This window comes from Dunckerocampus dactyliophorus, chromosome 5, assembly GCF_027744805.1.
Source record: "Dunckerocampus dactyliophorus isolate RoL2022-P2 chromosome 5, RoL_Ddac_1.1, whole genome shotgun sequence".
Taxonomy (NCBI): Eukaryota; Metazoa; Chordata; class Actinopteri; order Syngnathiformes; family Syngnathidae; genus Dunckerocampus; species Dunckerocampus dactyliophorus.
In genome coordinates this window covers 32492501-32512622 of record NC_072823.1, presented here as the reverse complement: position 1 = coordinate 32512622, position 20122 = coordinate 32492501, and the positions used below count along the sequence as shown (strand labels likewise).

Sequence of the window (20122 nt, the reverse complement as noted above, 5' to 3'; positions counted from 1 at the left end):
TATTGGTCGGAAAATGTTTGGCTTTTAACTATTTTTTTATATGAACATTTTTCGATCATGTGAGTAAACCTCCACCCCGCCAAAAAAACGTAAACAATTTTTTTTGTTGGTAATTGTTCATTTAAAAAAAAAATCCATCATCAATTATGATATTTGATCGTGTCAAAAAAAAAAACAAAACAAAACACAAATGAAATTGGAAAAAATGTATAAAATATTGATGTCATTTGTTTCTGGTGGAAAATGTTTTTTTACATTTTATTTTTTAATTTCACTAATGCAAAAAAAGAAAAAATCACATTAGCCAGGAATTTATTATTTATTAAATTGTAGATAGCAAAACATAAAAAAAAAACTTCATTCATATATTTGATTGTGTCAAAAAAAAAATAAAGTACAAAATATTGACGTCATAGCAAAACAATTTCTGGTGGAAAATGTTTTTTTTTTTTGCACTTTAAAAGAAAATTGACTAATGCAAAAAATAAAAGTTTTTATATCACTTTTAAATTAATTTGAGTAACCCCCACCTCACAAAAAAATCACATTAACTAGGAATTTATGATTTATTTGATTAAATTTAGGTTACAAAACTTTTTTTTTAAGTAGTCCATTATTAGATTTGTTTTGACTTATCACAAAAAAACAACTGTAGATTACAAAACATAAAAAGTTGACTGATTGTGTCCAAAAAAAAAATGGGGGAAAAAAATGTACTGTATAAAATATTGATGTCATGTCAGGATATCAGGAAAAGCGTTCATATTTCTGGTGGAAAATGTTTGGACACCCCAGAGGAGAATCATTGAAATACAAAAATGCCCAGTTGCACCAAATGTACCAATAAACACAATGAAAAAGAATGAAGAACACAGACTAGGATGCAAACTCAACACATAAACAGAGACACTGTCGAATAGACGCTACATAATGTGGAAAAAAAAACACTCAAGTAGAAGCTTTGAGATGCTCCACCGGACATCCCAACACTTCCGGATGGTTCCAGCGTCACACAAACTGGTGTGGCTTCCCTCCATTGTGTGAACATGACGCCAAACAAAGCACTCAGAGGAAAAGATGAGGTAATTGTGCCTATGCCAAGTTGTAGCGATCTAGCAGATCACATTTTTAGGGCTTTGTCACATGACGCTCAGCATGAATACTGGCTGCTGCTGTGTGCCTGCATGCTGTACATACAAGGCCTGTCACCACAAATATTGCTGGTCCTTAAGTGCTACAAATTATCGCCAATAAGCGATATTATCGGCAACATTTTTGGAGACCATTTTTTTCCCACTCATTATTGACATGAGGTGTAATTCACACTTGAACCACAAGATGGTACTCAAATATGGTGTACTTGTGTGAGCCACATTAGCTGCACCTCCAGTGGTACCGCCAAAGTGCCTTTAAATTATTATTTTTTAACATCACCATGCAGCCTTAGCTTATGTGCAATGCGTGCTTATGAGAAGAAAAGGGAACTCAAACTCAGCACCCCCGCCTTCCCTTTTGGCTACTGCCTGCCCAAATGAAGAGCAACTTCCTTTAAGCAAGCTCAAGAGCCTCCTGTTACATTTCATTTGAGTCCCACACAGATGAATTGACCTGACCAGGGACCAGTTGGCCCCCACGCAGGCCGGGGAGCCCTGAATTAGAACATGCTATAATACTACATCAAGTGGGGGCCCCCCTTTTTTATTGGCCCCCATACCATACTATTTAACAAGAAAACTTAAAACAAAACAAAAAAAAACAGCAAACATGGACAAAATCTGCAGTAATTTCACAAGAATCACATCAAAATGTCGAGAAAAAAGTTGGAACAAAAAAAAAAAGTTGAAACATTCCAAGAAACTGCAACAACATTTTTGGAAAATTAGGGTCTGGAAGACCAGAATTAGGTGAAAATATGATGTGCATGTGGTTAGCATGTTAGCCAACACAGGAACAGCCTGGAGATGGGAAGACCTGGGTTGGATTCTCCCTTGGGCATTTCTGTGTGGAGTTTGCATGTTCTCCCCGTGTGTGGGGGGGTTTTCTGGGTACTCCGGTTTCCTCCCACATTCCAAAAACATACATGTTAGCTTCATTGGAGACTCTAAATGGTCCATAGGTATGAATGTGATTGGTTGTTTATATGTGCCCTGCCATTGGCTGGACACCAGTCCAGGGTGTACCCCGCCTCTCACCCAACGTCAGCATACCTGTGAAGGCTCCAGCATACCCGTGCGACCCTAATGAGAAGCGACATTGAAAAGGGGTGGATGATGTAAATAATTATGACAAGGAAGTTTAAAGTTGAAATTGTTGGTAAAATGTATTCTTGTCAAATGTCCATGTTTGCTGCTGCCGTGTTTCTGAAAAGATATTTCTAGAATGTGCTTGGTGGAGGAAGTCACAGTGACGACAAGTCATGAATGACTCTTTTCACTTTGATGATCGAGCCTGGACGTACAGGTAGTGTAGCTGCCTGTGCCGATACGGACGTACTTGGAAAGACTAAGAATAAGATTAAGACTAGGAGATAGTGGTGTGGACAGCAAATAATGTCAAGGTAAAACGTGTATAGAAATGTGAGATGGCCATCAGCATAGAGCAAGGTGTACAGTATATGTACAGTATATGTACAGTATATGTATAGTATATGTATGGTATATGTACAGTATATGTATAGTATATGTATGGTATGTGGACATACTGCATATATTCCTGATGCAATGTTAATGGCTGGTCTCCCTGCAGGTCACACAGCCTACTCTTATCTATCCGTGATTGGAACGGAGGAATACAGAAGCTGCGTGACAATGTACAGTACAGTACAGTAAAGTACATTAGAGTAGAGTAGAGTAGAGTAGAGTAGAGTGTAGCACGCACGCCACCAGCACCAGCAGCGAGCATATAGCCGGCAAACGCTCTCATTGCAGAGCGTCATTCAGCGTGGAATCTTTCATCGTCTCCGTGGTTAGACAGCCCACATCTTCTTGTGCTGGAAGTAGGCGTCAAACCTGGCCAGGGCGTACTCCTACAACCACACACAAAACATTCCAGTTGACCAAACGCATCCCAACTTGACACTTTTTTTGTTTTAAAAGGATTGGTTTCTTCATCACTCCAAAGAGTGTCTTTGATGGGCGTGCTTGATTTATTCCAGATTCAAGAATTTTATTGTCATATGCACAGTAAAACAGGTAGTTATACTATGCAATTAAATTCTTATTCTGTTCATTCTCCCCCCAAAAAAAGTGTGTGAGTGCTTCGTTGAGAAGCCTGATGGCCTGTGGGTAAAAGCTGTTTGCCAGCCTTGTGGTCCTGGACTTCAAACTCCTGTAGCGTCTGCCTGACGGTAGGAGTGTGAATAATGAGTGTTGTGGATGTGTGCTGTCCTTGATGAGGTTGTGTGTTCTTCGTAGGACTCTAGTTTTATAAATGTCTTGCAGTGAGGGGAGGGCTGCCCCAACAATGTTCTGTGAGGTCTTGATCACCCGCTGGAGTGCCTTCCTATCACGTGTTGTACAGTTACCGTACCAAACAGTGATGGAGGCGGTAAGGACACTTTCGATGGTGCATCTGTAGAAGCAACTCAGGATTGTGGTGGACATGCCAAATTTCCTCAGTCTTCTCAGGAAGTACAGTCTCCTTTGGGACTTCTTCAGAATTTGTTGGGTGTTGTGAGACCAGGTGAGGTCCTCGCTGATGTGTGTGCCAAGGAACTTGAAGGTTTTCACCCTCTCCACCTCAGTCTCATCAATAAACAGGGGTCTATGCGGCTCCTTTTCCCTTGTTCTTGGGTCGATGATCATCTCTTTAGTCTCATCTGTATTGAGAAGGAGATTGTTATCACGACACCAAGCTATGAGGTCCGCCACCTCTCTTCTGTATGATGTTTCAACACCACCAGTGATCAGGCCGATGACTGTAGTGTCATCTGCAAATTTAATGATGCTGGTGTTGTTCTGGGAGGCCACGCAATCGTAGGTGAAGAGCGTGTAGAGGAGCGGACTCAGCACACACCCCTGTGGGGTCCCAGTGCTCACAATTCTTGAGCTGGATGTGCGATTGTGGACTCTGACTGACTGGGGTCTGCCTGTTAGAAAGTTAAACACCCAGTTACAGAGGGAGGGTGACAGGCCAAGTGTGAGGAGCTTATTTGTGAGTTTGTGGGGGCTGACTGTATTAAAAGCAGAGCTATAGTCTATAAATAGCATTCTGATGTATGTGTCCTGGCCCTGTAGGTGAGAAAGGGCTGTGTGGATGGCAGTGTTGACTGCATCATCTGTGGACCGGTTCTGGCGATATGCAAACTGTAGAGGGTCCACAGTGGCCGGGATGCTCTTTTTGATGTGGGTCATGACTATTCTTTCAAAGCACTTCATAACAATAGGAGTGAGTGCTATAGGGCGATAGTCATTCAAGCAGGTCACGTTGCTCTTCTTGGGTACGGGCACTATGGTGGTGGACTTAAAGCAGGTCGGTACAGATGCTTGTGCAATCTGTATGATATCGCATGTTGACAGATTTATTAAAGCAGGGGTGATCCGCCGAGGATGTGATGCGCACTGAAAAATACTGAAACCATTGTTTTCTATGTCTATATATATATATTTCTATATCTATATCTACATGCAAAGATGTGTTCTATTTCAAGAAAGAACAGCCTGCATCAACATTCGTACACAGTACACTGTATGTATACACGAGTATGAAAGCCACATTGACAAGAGAAATAATCACATTTCCAGAATAAAGTCGTCAATTTATGAGAAAAAAAACTATTACAAATATTTTAATATTCTGTCCTAACAGGCATTGCCTGAGACAGCTATGAAAAGGGGGTACGTGTGTGACCTTTGGCCGTGAGCTCAGGTAATATTAGCACTTTTTCTTGTAAATGAATGACTTTATTGTCATAAATGTACAACGTTTTTTTCTCATAACTTTACATCCCTTTTTCTCGAATGTGTGACTTGTTCCTCGTAAATTTTGGACATTATTCTCATGAATTTGACTTTTTTTTTGTCATAAATTTCTGACTTTATTCTCATCAATTTATGACTTTTTTTCTCATAAATTGAGATATAAGACTTTTTTCTTGTAAATGTACCACTTTTTCTCATAAATTTATCCTCATAAATTTCCAACTTTATTCTCATACATTTATGTCATTTTTTTTCAAACATGTACGACTTTATTCACGTATAATTACAACTTTTTTCTTGTAAATGTACTACTTTTCTCGTAAATTTATGACATTCTTGTAAATGTATGACTTTATTCTCATAAGTTTACAACTTTATTCTCATGAATCTTTTTTTTCTCAAATTAACAACTTTTTTCTCATAAAGTTGATTCTTTTTCTCCTAACTTTCAGACTTTATTGCCATCAATTTGACTTTTTTTCCTCATAAATTAACAACTTTTTTTCTCATTAACAACATTTTTCCCAGAAATTTGACTTTTTTCTCAAATTTCTGACTTTATTCTCATCAATTTACGACTTTTTTTTATTCCCGTAAATGTACAACTTTTTTTCCCTCAAACTTTATTCTAGTACATTATAAAAAAATATACAGTACAATATGGTTATATATTATATTGCTTTACATATCCTAGATATACTGTATATCATTCCTTTTATTCCATTTGTTAAATGGATTTAAAATGAGCACTGATGGTAAAAAACATGGTGCCATGGCAGTCTGACCTGACCCATGCCAACCCCTCTTGAACAAATATAGAGTACCACCCCCCGCCAGGGCAATGCTCTTTGGAATCACGGTCAGGCTGCATTTGTTTAGGACGTGCTGGACGTGAAACAACATCCCTTCTTACACAATGCTATCTCTTCATGCTACCTACGGTACCTACTCAGCATTCACCGATACACTTTTATTCATCTTAACGTGTTAGCACTTTTCCACAAACAACGTGGAAGAACAAATACGGTAGATGACCTGAGCAGTGATGGAGGAAAGAGCAGAAACAGAAATATGTGTTGAAAAAGTGAAGAGGCACTCCTCCTGTTACCGTATTTCATGTTACGACAATTCATGCTACTGATGCTGTTTTACATTATGACGCTTCCTGTTGCAATGACTCGTGTTGCGACACTTCGTGAGCCATGATTCATGTTACGGAACTTCGTGTTACGACACTTCGTGAGCCATGATTCATGTTACGGAACTTCGTGTTACGACACTTCGTGAGCCATGATTCATGTTACGGAACTTCGTGTTACGACACTTCGTGAGCCATGATTCATGTTACGGAACTTCGTGTTACGACACTTCGTGAGCCATGAGTCATGTTACGGAACTTTGTGTTACGACACTTCGTGAGCCATGATTCATGTTACGGAACTTCGTGAGCCATGATTCATGTTACGGAACTTCGTGTTACGACACTTCGTGAGCCATGATTCATGTTACGGAACTTCGTGTTACGACACTTCGTGAGCCATGATTCATGTTACGGAACTTCGTGTTACGACACTTCGTGAGCCATGAGTCATGTTACGGAACTTTGTGTTACGACACTTCGTGAGCCATGATTCATGTTACGGAACTTTGTGAGCCATGATTCATGTTACGGAACTTCGTGTTACGACACTTCGTGAGCCATGAGTCATGTTACGGAACTTCGTGTTACGACACTTCGTGAGCCATGATTCATGTTACAGAACTTCGTGTTGCGTCAATTCGTGTTACGACACTTCGTGAGCCATGAGTCATGTTACGGAACTTCGTGTTACGACACTTCGTGAGCCATGAGTCATGTTACGGAACTTCGTGTTACGACACTTCGTGAGCCATGATTCATGTTACGGAACTTCGTGTTACGACACTTCGTGAGCCATGATTCATGTTACGGAACTTCGTGTTACGACACTTCGTGAGCCATGATTCATGTTACGGAACTTCGTGTTACGACACTTCGTGAGCCATGATTCATGTTACGGAACTTCGTGTTACGACACTTCGTGAGCCATGAGTCATGTTACGGAACTTTGTGTTACGACACTTCGTGAGCCATGATTCATGTTACGGAACTTCGTGAGCCATGATTCATGTTACGGAACTTCGTGTTACGACACTTCGTGAGCCATGATTCATGTTACGGAACTTCGTGTTACGACACTTCGTGAGCCATGATTCATGTTACGGAACTTCGTGTTACGACACTTCGTGAGCCATGAGTCATGTTACGGAACTTTGTGTTACGACACTTCGTGAGCCATGATTCATGTTACGGAACTTTGTGAGCCATGATTCATGTTACGGAACTTCGTGTTACGACACTTCGTGAGCCATGAGTCATGTTACGGAACTTCGTGTTACGACACTTCGTGAGCCATGATTCATGTTACAGAACTTCGTGTTGCGTCAATTCGTGTTACGACACTTCGTGAGCCATGAGTCATGTTACGGAACTTCGTGTTACGACACTTCGTGAGCCATGAGTCATGTTACGGAACTTCGTGTTACGACACTTCGTGAGCCATGAGTCATGTTACGGAACTTCGTGTTACGACACTTCGTGAGCCATGAGTCATGTTACGGAACTTCGTGTTACGTCAATTCGTGTTCTGACACTTCATGTTACAACGATTCCCGTCGTGATGATTCATGTTACAATTATTCTGGTTCCGGTGATTCGTGTTGCAGTGTTTCATGATACAGACGATTCCCGTTAGGACGATTCCCGCTGCGATGATTCATGTTACAATGTTCTGCGTTGCGGCTGTTCGTGTTACGCCATCTTGTGTTGCGACGATTTGTGTTACGGCAATTCCTGTTATGACGATTTGTGTCCAGTGTTGTGTGCCACGGCTAATATTTCAAAGGTGTACAATGCAGTACTCACCAGATATCCAAACTTGATGGTGGAGAGGCGGGCCTGGATGATGGACCACAGGCCCCAAAAGAAGTGGGATGCAAGAGAGAACCTGTGGTGCAAACCAAAGCACGATGTGGTTGATTTCTCATGCATGGCAGGGCAGCGCCAGGTGAGTAGACTTACCTGTTGACCTCCACGTACAGCTCCTCCTTCATCTTCAGTTGGTCCTCCACACTCAGGTTGTCAAAGTCTCCATCAGACGCACGTAAGTAGTGTTCAATGAAGTGGAGCTGCACAGACGTGGCAACGTTGCTTACTTTTCAAGGACACAAGCTTCCCATCCAGACATTTAAGGATGCAGGATGCATACCTGTTGAGCCTTGGAAGGATACGCCTGAGGGTTCACTTTGAAAAAAGGAAACTGGTCACAGTTGTAGTCATACATCCACTCACAAAAATGGTTGCCAAGATCAAATCCCCTGGAAAGGTTGGTACGAAACATTCGGTTCAGTACATAGGCACTCCTGTTACCCAACATATTTAACATAAAACCTGTTTACAACCTTCTAAATATGCCTTTTAACATGATTAGAGCCCTCTAGACATGAAATAACACCCCTATAGTCAGCTTTACACTCCTATTACCCAATACAGTAAACATAGCAAGAGAAAACAAAACAAGACATAAATAAGATAACACACCACAGCTTAGCAGTTCCTTGCTGTTTTTTTCTGGACAGTGTCCATCCTGCGGTGGCTACTGTCTCATCAATGTATTGTAATGGTGGCTTTCCACTCGCACTAGCCAATATAGCAGACATGCTAGGAGTAAAAGCCATTTAAGACCGAAATAAAAGTTCAAATCTCATCTTGTTCTCGTGGACCCAATCTGGCGTGTCATCCGGTGTCGTGAGTTGGCTGTGTGCTCCTGCTTGGAATGTTTGCTCATCTGCTATTCACGGCTTTTGCTCCATTCGTAACCAATTGGAAGACCGAAGAATATCAACAGCATCGACACAGACAGCAAGTATTGTCACGACAGTACGCGTGCACCTACGTCACATATCGGTAGTGCACCGTAATTACCAGGCCGACGTCAGGGAATGATGACGTCACGGCGATCAGATCATTTCAAATAAAAGATAAAAATGCTCCAATGAGGCGAGATTACTCGTACTGTGCAGGTGAGCAACTCAAGCGCTCCTTTGTTTCACTTCCAAAGATTATTTCCTTCACCTCTCAGTAGGTTTAGAAGTGTTCAAGTGAAATGTACGGTAGGTTTGTGTCAAAGTACTTTGGTCCCGATGGTCACATAGTACTATTGGACTCAATAGGTCAGGTCACAAAAAGAGGCTCAACATTTTAAAGTGCTCTCAGCACCTTTGTAATGATCTTGGTTTATGTTCTGCTGGTGATTGAAGAACATTGAATAAATAAGTTCATAAATAAATAAAGTCACATGAAAATAATTTGTCAGTCCCATGCAGCCCACCACCATAGCTTCAGAAAATCCTAGGTGCGATACCACTGACTTTGTTTCCAATTCGATACTGAGCAAAATTCAGGATGGTATCGGTGATACCGATCTGATACTGATAGTTAAGAAATCTGAAAACAAGTCTTCTGTGTCTTATATGTCTTATTTTGTCTCATTATGTCTACTTTCTCAATCCCACTGACATACCTTCCACAGAGGAAGCAGAGTCTGAGGACACAAACGCGGACAGTTCCATTACCGTGGCTGAGGTATCTGGGGTAGTCAAAACGCTCCCCAGTGGCAAAGCTCCGGGGGTGGAGGAGTTTCGCCCTGAATTCCTCAAGGCTCTGGATGTTGAGGGACTGTCTTGGCTGACACGTCTCTTCAACATTGCGTAGAAGTCGGGAACAGTACCTCTGGATTGGCAGATGGGGTGGTGGTCCCCCTTTTCAAGAAGGGTGACCGGAGGGTGTGTTCCAACTATAGGGGGATCACACTCCTCAGCCTCCCTGGGAAAGTCTATTCCAGGGTGCTGGAGAGAAGGGTACGACCGTTAATCGAACCTCGGCTACAGGAGGTGCAATGTGGTTTTCGTCCTGGTCGCGGAACACTGGACCAGCTCTACACCCTTGCAAGGGTCCTGGAGGGTACTTGGGAGTTTGCCCAACCAGTCTACATGTGCTTTGTAGACTTGGAAAAGGCATTCGACCGTGTCCCTTGCAGTATCCTGTGGGGGGTGCTCCGGGAGTATGGGATTGGTGGCGAGCTACTACGTGCCATTCAGTCCTTGTACAACCGTAGCAGGAGCCTGGTTGGCATTGCCAGCTGGAAGTCAAGCCTGTTTCCGGTGAACGTTGGCCTCCGCCAAGGCTGCCCTTTGTCACCGATTCTGTTCATAATTTTCATGGACAGAATTTCTAGGCACAGCCAAGGTGGCGAGGGAGTCCAATTCGGTGGCGTTAGGATCTCGTCTCTGCTATTTGCAGAAGATGTTGTACTGATGGCCTCATCGGGCTGTGACCTGCAGTGTTTACTGGGACGGTTTGCATCTGAGTGTGAAGCTTCTGGGATGAGACTCAGCACCTCCAAACCTGAGGCCTTGGTTCTCAGTCAGAAAAGGGTGGACTGCTCCCTCCGGGTTGGGAATGAGGTCCTGCCCCAGGTGGAGGAGTTCAAGTATCTCGGGGTCTTGTTCACGAGTGAGGGAAGGTTGGAGCGTGAGGTCGATAGGCGGATCGGCGCAGCGTCTGCAGTAATGCGGTCACTGTACCGGACCGTCGTGGTGAAGAGAGAGCGGAGCCAGAAGGCAAAGCTCTCAATTTACCGTTCGATCTATGTTCCCACCCTCACCTATGGTCATGACCTTTGGGTTGTGACCGAAAGAACGAGATCGCGGATACAAGCGGCTGAAATGAGTTTCCTCTGTAGGGTGGCTGGACTCACCCTAAGAGATAGGGGGAGGAGCTCAGAGTAGAGCCGCTGCTCCTTCACATGGAGAGGAGCCAGTTGAGGTGTACAGTATATTATATACACACACACACACACACACACACAAATATGGTAAAAATTATATTAAAGTGTCTTTTTGATTGAATTTTAAAAATATGCGTCTGTTCCAACTTTGTTCTGTCTTTTCGATACTTACTATTAGTTCCTACATGTTAGCTTCATTGGAGACTCTAAATGGTCCATAGGTATGAATGTGAGTGGTTGTCTATATGTGCCCTGCCATTGGCTGGACACCAGTCCAGGGTGTAATGCACTCCTAATGAGGAGAAGCGGTATAGAAAATGGATGGATGGACATTTCCCTTCATATTATGACTCTCATTAGAATCTTTTTTTCCTCGTAATATTTTATTTTTCCTGCAACCTAACTTTCCAAAAATGACAAAAGAAGAAGTCTTTTATCTTTAATATTTCCTTTTTTTTTTAAAAATTATGTCAATTTCACATATTTCTCATTGTCATTCTCAGTTTCTATGAGAAAAGAAATTATTCGTTAATAACTTTACGCTACTAAAATGACATTCTTTTTTTTATTGTAAAATGAATGCCAGTTTTTCTATTTCTTTTTAGAAAGTGCCGCAGGTCAATAAAAAAAACAGGTCAAGGAGGTAAAGCGTCATCCACACATACTGTCATTGTTTGGATGGGAAACACATGCAGTACTTCCAGAGAGGACATACCGTACCGTACATAATCCTTAGGAGGCTTGTGTGCAGCAGGTCACATGACTGCTGTGCATGAGGAGCCTTGAAGGGGCCACGCCGGGGGTTGGGAGAGAGGGGAGCATGGGAGAAAAGCGAGGCTTTGTGTGGGATGAACTGGGAGTTGGGACAGGCGTGAGATAAACAATGATATTTGCGTTCACCAGAGGTCCAAAAAGCATGGCAAAACGGCATCTTTCCACCGCGCTGGAAGATGGCGCTCACGTAAGAGTGCATTGATTGTATCCAGGCTAATCAGTCACTGACTATCTAGGTTGCCAGGATGTTTGTGTACTTCACTTGCGGGACCAGGGGTCACTTTGCGGAATGCATTCCACAGCTGACACCGTTTCATAACTTGCGCTTGGAGACAGCTATCGTACCAGTCTGCATTTTCAGTTGTCACATTCTCAAAACAAACACAAAAGACTGGCGTTAAAATGCTTGCAACATTCTGACGTTCTCTCATTTGGACTTTATTCTCGTAAAATTTATGACATGAAATAGACATGAAATAACACCCCTATAGTCACCTTTACACTCCTATTACCCAATATAGTAGACATAATAAGAGAAAATAAGACAGAAATAACTTGTTTGCAATCTTCTAAATACACTTTTTAACATGATTAGAGCCCTGTGGACATGAAATAACACCCCTATAGTCACCTTTACACTCCTATCATTCTTTGTTTAAATCACATTGCTCAGGCTACAGGATCACTGCAGGGCCGAAAGATGGCCACTCCTAGCACAGCAAGTTAGCAAGTTAAGTGGTTAGCCCCTCCAATTTACTTAGTGTTTCAAATGGAGTGGGAAAGAAGCACAAAGAATTTGTGAAATTTAATTCCATATTTTGCATGACATTTTTACCCACTGAAGATAGTTAAAATACAATAAAATAAAAATATAATAAGACAATCTTTCTTGCTGAATGTATTGTTGTCATTTACAATGAATGACACAATAGTACTATAATAGTACTATAGTACTCTCATTTCTGCTTGGCACTTTGACTTTGCTGGTAAAATCCAAAATGAAAATGATGACAATACTGTGAGGCGCTGATGATGGTTTCTGAGCTACAGGCAACCAGAAGTGTCAGTTTGACGCCCCTGCACAAGGCCAACCTTACCCTGATTGGGCTCGCTTCACACCCAAAGCATGATAGATGCATACGCTCCTGGATCTTGTCTTTACATCTACAGTGGTGTGAAATGTGTTTGCCCCCTTCCTGATTTCTTTTCTTTTTTGCATGTTGGTCCCACTTAAATGTTTCAGATCATCAAACAAATGTAAATATTAGTCAATGACAACACAACTCAACACTTGATGTACTTTTCAAATGAAACTTTTTATTATTAAGGGAGAAAAAACATCCAAAGCTACATGGCCCTGTGTGAAACAGGTTATAAAGCATTTCTAAAGCTTTGGGACTCCAGCCAGCCACAGTGAGAGCCATTATCGACAAATAGCAAAAACACGGAACAGTGGTGAACCTTCCCAGGAGTGGCCGGCCAACCAAAATGGTCCCAAGAGTGCAGCCACGACTCATCCGAGAGGTCACCAAAGACCCCACAACAACATCCAAAGAACTGCAGGCTTGACTTGCCTCAGTTAAGGCCAGTGTTCATGACTCCACCATAAGAAAGACACTGGGCAAAAACAGCCTGCATGGCAGAGTTCCAAGACCAAAACCACTGCTGAACAAAAACAACTTTAAGGCCAGAAAACATGTTGATGATCCCCAAGACCTTTGGGAAAATACTCTGTGGTCTGACGAGACAAAAGTTGGACTTTTTGAAAGGTGTGTGTCCCATTACATCTGGCATTTCAGAAAAAGAACATCATAGCAACAGTAAAACATGGTGGTGGTAGTGTGATGGTCTTCAGGACCTGGAAGACTTGCTGTGATGAATGGAAGCATGAATTGTGCTGAAGGAGAATGTTGGTGACCTCAAGCTGAAAGCAACTTGGGTTCTGCAGCAGGACAATGATCCAAAACACACCAGCAAGTCCACCTCTGAATGGATGAAGACTTTGGAGTGGTCTAGTCCAAGTCCTGACCTGAATCCTATTGAGATGCTGTGGCATGACCTTAACAAGGAAAAGCCTCCAATGTGGCTGAATGACAACAATTCTGCTAAATTCCTCCCCAGCGCTGGAAGAGACTCATTGCAAGTTATCAGTTGTTGCTGCTAAGAGGGGGGGCCAAGCAGTTATTAGCTTTAGGGGGCCATCACTCTTTCACACGGGGCCACCTAGCTTTGGATGTTTTTCCTCCCTTAATAATAAAAAAGAACTCAGGAAGGGGGCAAACACTTTTTCACACCGCTATAAGTGTGAGGAGTGCCATGTTTTGGAGTTGATGAATCATTTTCAGTCTTTCTATTCATTTCTATTAAGAGAGTCCGCAACCTGACTTCCTTTCACGATAGAAATACAGCAGATCCTCGCTCACTCGCCATTTAGCATTCACAACCCTGAAATCTTATGGACTTTTGCTCAAGATGTTTTTGTTTCCCCCATTCACTTGCTCCACAATTGGTCATTTTCCCCCCCACACTGTGGCCGCGTGACGCTGGGAACACCAAGGTAGGCTGGACCGTAAGGTTTATCGCGTACGTACAATAAAGCAGGGGTGTCACATGACCAGGTAGAGCAGTAAGGCTGGATGTAAGGATGACTTGTTTTTCCAAGGGGTGAGATGGGCGTGTGCCAACACACCTGTAGTTGTAGCTGCTGTACTCAAAGTCGATGAGCATCAGCTTCTGTTTGTCCGACTCGTGGCGGCAGTTCAGCAGCAAGATGTTTCCTGGCAAGCAAGAAATATTTGGAAATGTGGTCGCTCGGACACAAAACAACACTGTTTCATTCGCGTTGGCATATTGTACCTTCTTGGCAGTCATTGTGGCAAAACACCACCGGAGATCTGGTGCACTCCAGCAGAGACCTCAAGAAAAGCAGATCTCACAAGTGAAACCTCTTTCAAGGCATGTTTCTTTCAAAATAAAGCATCCAAAATCAATCACAACAAATACATTCTCATCAGAGGCCTTTTTGATTGGCCCACGGCACTTTCTAAAAATACCATTTCACAAGAAAACAGCAAAAATGGAAAAATCAGCCATTTGACAAGAATCAAGTCAAAAAATATGACATTTTGAGAATAATGCTTTAATCTTAGCTTAGCTTAGCTCACATTAGCTTAGCTTACGGTGGAAACATTCAAGCATTTTATTTGGGAATAGTTACAATGTTACAAAATATTAAAGTCATAACTAGGCTGCACAAACAAAGTTGAAATGGTTGGAGAAAACAAAAAAACAGCAGCAAAAATCGAAAAAATATGAGATTAAAGTCAAAAATTGGAATCGAATGAGAAAAGGTCATAATTCAACCAAATAATATCCTAATATCAGAGGAAAGTATCATTTTACTAGCATAAACTTGACATATTCAAGGAAAAATGAAAATGTTGTAATATTATAGGAAACAAACTAAACAAGGAAGAAAGCCGTAATGTGTGGAAAGTTAGGTTGCAGAAAAACTCAAAACATTATGGGACTAAATTCAGAATTATGAGAAGAACATTCACAAAAAGTACGGAGCCCCGGAGGAGACATGGAGAAAAAAAAAATATGATGGGTAAAAAAAAAAAGAAAAAAGAATGAACTTTTTTTTGCGAGGGAACGCAAAACAGTTTTGCGAGGACAAGAATCTACTGGCTGTCCTGGAAGGCCGTAGATGACGTTGTTGGCGAGTTTGCATGTTTTTTGCAAATGATGTTGTAAGAGATGTAGGAAAAAAACACAAGTATGATAGATTAACAAAGTAAACAAAAACACTTTGATTATGTTAAGAACTACAAACATATATAAGAAGCAACAACAAGTTTGTGAAAATGGACTTTTAGATAATTTAGGGCAATTTTTATTAGGTTGTTAATAAAGTCACTTCTTTGAGGAGTCGGACCACAAAACTCACCTCAAGTCAACATAATTTGCAAAAAACATGCAAACTCGCCAACAACGTCATCTATGGCCTTCCAGGACAGCCAATAGGTCAGGGGTCACCAAGGTTTGTCCTTGTGAGAGCTACTTTTACTAAATGAAAATGGCCAAGAGCTACTCATTTTTCTAACATTTCTTTTCAGAGCTTATTTTAAAGCCAAACAAAGCGAATATGCTTGTTTTACCAGAACATGAACAAAATGCTGGTGTCCACAACTCACATGTTGTATTTCACAATGCATTTCTTTCTACTCTTCTTTCATTATTAACTGAAAACCTGAATGAAAAGCAGGCTTGCGGGCACCTCATGTGGTCGTGGGGGCTACCTGGTGCCCGCGGGCACCACGTTGGTGACCCCTGCTGTAGATACTTGTCTTTCTGAGGAGTTGTCAACAATGATGCCAACCGCCATAATACAGATGAAGAAGAAGACATTTGTAGACGGTCCCTGCTCTCCGGTCTCGCTGCCGGCTTCTCACGGAGATCAATAGAAGTCAGACTGCACAGAACACGGCTGGTTTTGATAAAAACTGGCTTGTAGCTGTTTGTCTGTGTTGCCACGGTTGGAAAGAGGTATGGTTTGCTGTGTTAGAGACATTCACTTGGGAGTTATTGATCCCGGAAGTGTGAATATGTCAGTATGTTTCCATCTATGCCACAGTCGCTTTTGCGTTCCCTCGCAAAAGTTTTGCAAGGGAACGCAAAAGTTCTGTTTTTTTTTTTTTTTTTACCCATCATATTTTTTTTCCTCCATGTCCCCTCCGGGGCGCCGTACAAAAAGAAAGCTGAAATATTCAGAAAAAAACCAGCAGTAAAAATGGAAAAACAGCTGTTGTATTACGAGAAGTCGAAATATAAAGAGAAAAAAAATTGGGATTTAACGAGAAAAAGTCACAATTAGAATAACGTCGTAATATTATGAGCAAAATGACGTCATTTTCGTAAATGTTCAAGTTTGCTTCGTCATATGAGAAACAACCAAAAAAAAAAAAGTTGTACATTTCGGAAAATTAGGTTGCAGAAAAAGTTACAAAAATGAAGTCCATGGCTTATGGGAATGAAGCCATACCGTAATTATGACAAGAACTTTTACAAGAGGAAAGCTGACGTAGACCCAAAAACCCCCACCACCAACAACAGCAAAAATGGGGGAAAAACAGCTGTTATACTCAAAATATTAAAGTTGCAATCTAATGAGGAAAAATCACAATTTTAGGAAAATAACGTCATAATATGATGATAAAAACAGCATCATTTTGGTAGCATAAAGTTGAAATATTAAAGAAAAAAATCTGTTCAAGAGAATCAAACTCAACAATGAATAAAGCTGTCATTGTTGGAAAATTGGGTTGCGGGATAAGTTTGAATATTGCAACAATAACGTCAAAATATTGTGGGAAGAAAGTCAGAATTATGAGACGAACATTTACGAGAACAAAGCTGAAATAGTCGGGGGGAAAACAGCAGCAAAAATGGGGAAAAAAGGCTGTTATTTTATAAGAATAAAGTCAAAATATTATTCAAAAAATGAATCTAACAAGAAAAAGTGGCAATTTTACATGAATAACTTTGTAATATTATGAGGACAATACCGTCAAAAGTTTGAATATTGCGACAATAAAGTCAAAATATTGTGGGAATAAAAGAACATTTCCAAGAAGAATGCTGGAAAAAAAAAAACAGCAGCAAAAACGGTCAAAATTGCCACCTTGACTTTACTGGTAAAACAAGACAAAATGAAAATGATCACAATACTGTGAGGCACTGATGATGGTTTCCGAGTTACAGGCAACTAGAAGTGTCAGTTTGACGCCCCTGCACAAGGCAAACCGCACCCTGATTGGGCCCGCTTCACACCCAAAGCATGATAGATGAATGTCAGCTCACTGCACATCACTCATCAGCTCCTGGGTGATGCTCCCGCAAAATATTGTGGGAATAAAAGAACAGTTCCAAGAAGAATGCTGAAATGGTTGGAAAAACAAAACAAAACAAAACAAAAAAAAAACAGCAGAAAAAACCAAAATATTAAGAAAAAAAACAAGAACAAAGTCGCTACTGAACTGAGAGGAAAACTAATGTCATTTTATTAGCGTAGAGCTGAAATATGAAAGACAAAAAGACATGATTAAAAGTATTCTGAGAGCTGTCATTTGTGGAACTTACTTGAGCCAGTCCATCTCATGCAGCAGGTCGCAGCTCAGCAGGCTGTTGAAGCGACGCAGCTGAGACTCTCGAGTGAAGGTGAGCCTCAGTACTTGGCTCAGGTACCTGATGGCAAACATCACATCAACATTTTCCATTCGTCTTCAAGTGTCACGGAAGATGTGCAATTAAAGAGCGTTTTGAACTGAGAAGAGGAATGGATCATTTTTACCAGTTGCACATGACATTTTTGTCTTCCGCCCCCGTTGGAAAACAATACTAGCGCACCACTTCTCACTTCATTGGACCCAATCAGACTAGTCCTACATTTTCACATTGACTGTATGTTGGATGAGACTTGACGGGCTTTTATTGCAGCTTTGGATGACCTCACAACAGCCACCATCATCCCAAACATGGATACTGTTGCAACCGTAACCCGCACCAAGCTAATAATCATACATACTGTAATTAGTGTGTGTGTATATATATATATATATATATATATATATATATATATATATATATATATATACGTACAGTACATATACAGTGAGGGTCATAAGTACACTGCTCACAAAAATGAAAGGAGCACTTTAAAGAAACACATTAGATACATCAGATCTCAATAGTTGGATATCTATACAAATAAAGAAGTTGGATATCTATACAAATAACGACAGGGCAGTGTCTTGGGAACAAAGGGATGCCAAGTCTTTTAATGGAAATAAATGTTTTCAGCCTACAGAGGGCTCAATTGTGTAGACACCATAAAATCAGAGTGAAATGAAGATGTGGCAGGCTAGTCCATTTTTTCCAAAATTTAATTTCTGCCACTCAAAATGCTTTTCAGTATCTTGTGTGGCCCCCACCAGCTTGTATGCATGCTTGACAACGTCGCGGCATGCTCCTAATGAGACGACGGATGGTGTCTTGTGGCATTTCCTCCCAGATCTGTGTGAGGGCATCCCTGAGCTGTTGTACAGTCTGAGGTGCGACCTGGCGGCGCCTAATGGACCGAAACATAATGTCCCAGACATGTTCTATTGGGTTTAAGTCAGGGGATCGTGAAGGCCATTCAATTGTTTCAGTTCCTTCATCCTCCAGCTACTGCCTGCATACACTAGCCACATGAGGTCGGGCATTGTCGTGGACCAGGAGGAACCCAGGTCCCACTGCACCAGCGTAGGTTCTGACAATGGGTCCAAGGATTTCATCTCGATACCTTATGGCAGTCAGAGCACCATTTCCTCGGCAATAGAGGTCTGTGCGTCCCTCCATGGATATGCCTCCCCAGACCCTCACTGTCCCACCACCAAACCTGTCATGTTGAACGACGCTGCAGGCAGCATAACGTTCTCCTTGTCTTCTCCAGACTTTTTCACGTCTAACACAGGTGCTCAGGGTGAACCTGCTCTCGTCTGTGAAAAGTACAGGATGCCAGTGGCGGACCTGCCAATTCTGGTGTTCTTGAGCAAATGCCAGTGGAGCTCCACGGTGCTGGGCGGTGAGCACAGGGCCCACTACAGGACGTCAGGCCCTCAGGCCACCTTCATGAAGTCTGTTCCTGATTGTTTGGGTAGAGACATTCATACCAGTGGCCCTCTGGAGGTCATTCTGTAGGGCACGAGCAGTGCTCATCCTGTTCCGCCCTGCACAAACGACCAGGTATCGGTCCTGCTGAGGGGTTGAGGACCTTCTACGGCCCTGTCCAGCTCTCCGAGAATAACCACCAGTCTCCTGAAATCTCCATGTTCTGGAGATTGTGCTGGGAGACACATTAAACCTTCTTGCTGCAGGACATGTGGATGTGCCATCCTGGAGAAGTTGGACAACCTGTGCAACTTCTGTAGGGTTAAGGAATCGCCTCATACTGCCAGTAGAGATAATTACGCAAGCCAAAATCAGCACAACTAGAAAACCAGCCAAAAAAGATCAAGAGGGAGAAACTTGAAATGACCTCCACATGTAAAACCAGTCCTGTTTTGAGGGTTTTCTAATTGTTGCCACTGAAGTGCACCTGTTGTTAATTCCATGAACACCAATACATCTGAAATTGATTAACGAGGCCCTCAGCTGCTTAACCAACCAGAAAATGATCAGACAGGTTTAATTCAATTCATGCCAGGCCCAATAAAAAAGTGTTCCTTTAATTTTTGAGCAGTATATTTGCACCCCCTGCGATTTTGCAAGTTCTCCCACTTAGAAAATAGGGAGAGATCTGAAATGTTCATCATAGATGCATTTCCACTCTTAAAGACATCATCTAAAAAACAAATCCGGAAATCACATTGTATGATTTTTTTTAATGATTTATTTGTAAATGACTATGGTTCATAAGTATTTGCACCCTTGAGATAATCAGTGCTAATATTTAGTGCAGAAGCCGTTGTTTGCAATTACAGAGGTCAAACGTTTCCTGGAGTTCCTCACCAGGTTTGC

The 20122-nt window shown here is 41.8% G+C and overlaps 1 protein-coding gene across 3 annotated transcripts in view; it reads right to left on the bottom strand.

Moving 5' to 3' along the window:
• Positions 1-300: 300 nt before the first annotated feature.
• Positions 301-20122, bottom strand: part of chka (choline kinase alpha) — a 56092-nt gene continuing 36270 nt past the window's right edge. For all 3 annotated transcript variants that reach the window (XM_054775933.1, XM_054775934.1, XM_054775936.1), the window contains 7 exons: positions 17702-17806; positions 14417-14475; positions 14250-14337; positions 8207-8315; positions 8020-8126; positions 7864-7945; positions 301-3025 (listed from right to left, as the gene is read on the bottom strand). In XM_054775933.1, the coding sequence (XP_054631908.1) occupies positions 2966-3025; positions 7864-7945; positions 8020-8126; positions 8207-8315; positions 14250-14337; positions 14417-14475; positions 17702-17806 (610 nt within the window). In that variant the 3' untranslated portion in view covers positions 301-2965. The remainder of the gene's footprint in view (positions 3026-7863; positions 7946-8019; positions 8127-8206; positions 8316-14249; positions 14338-14416; positions 14476-17701; positions 17807-20122) is intronic.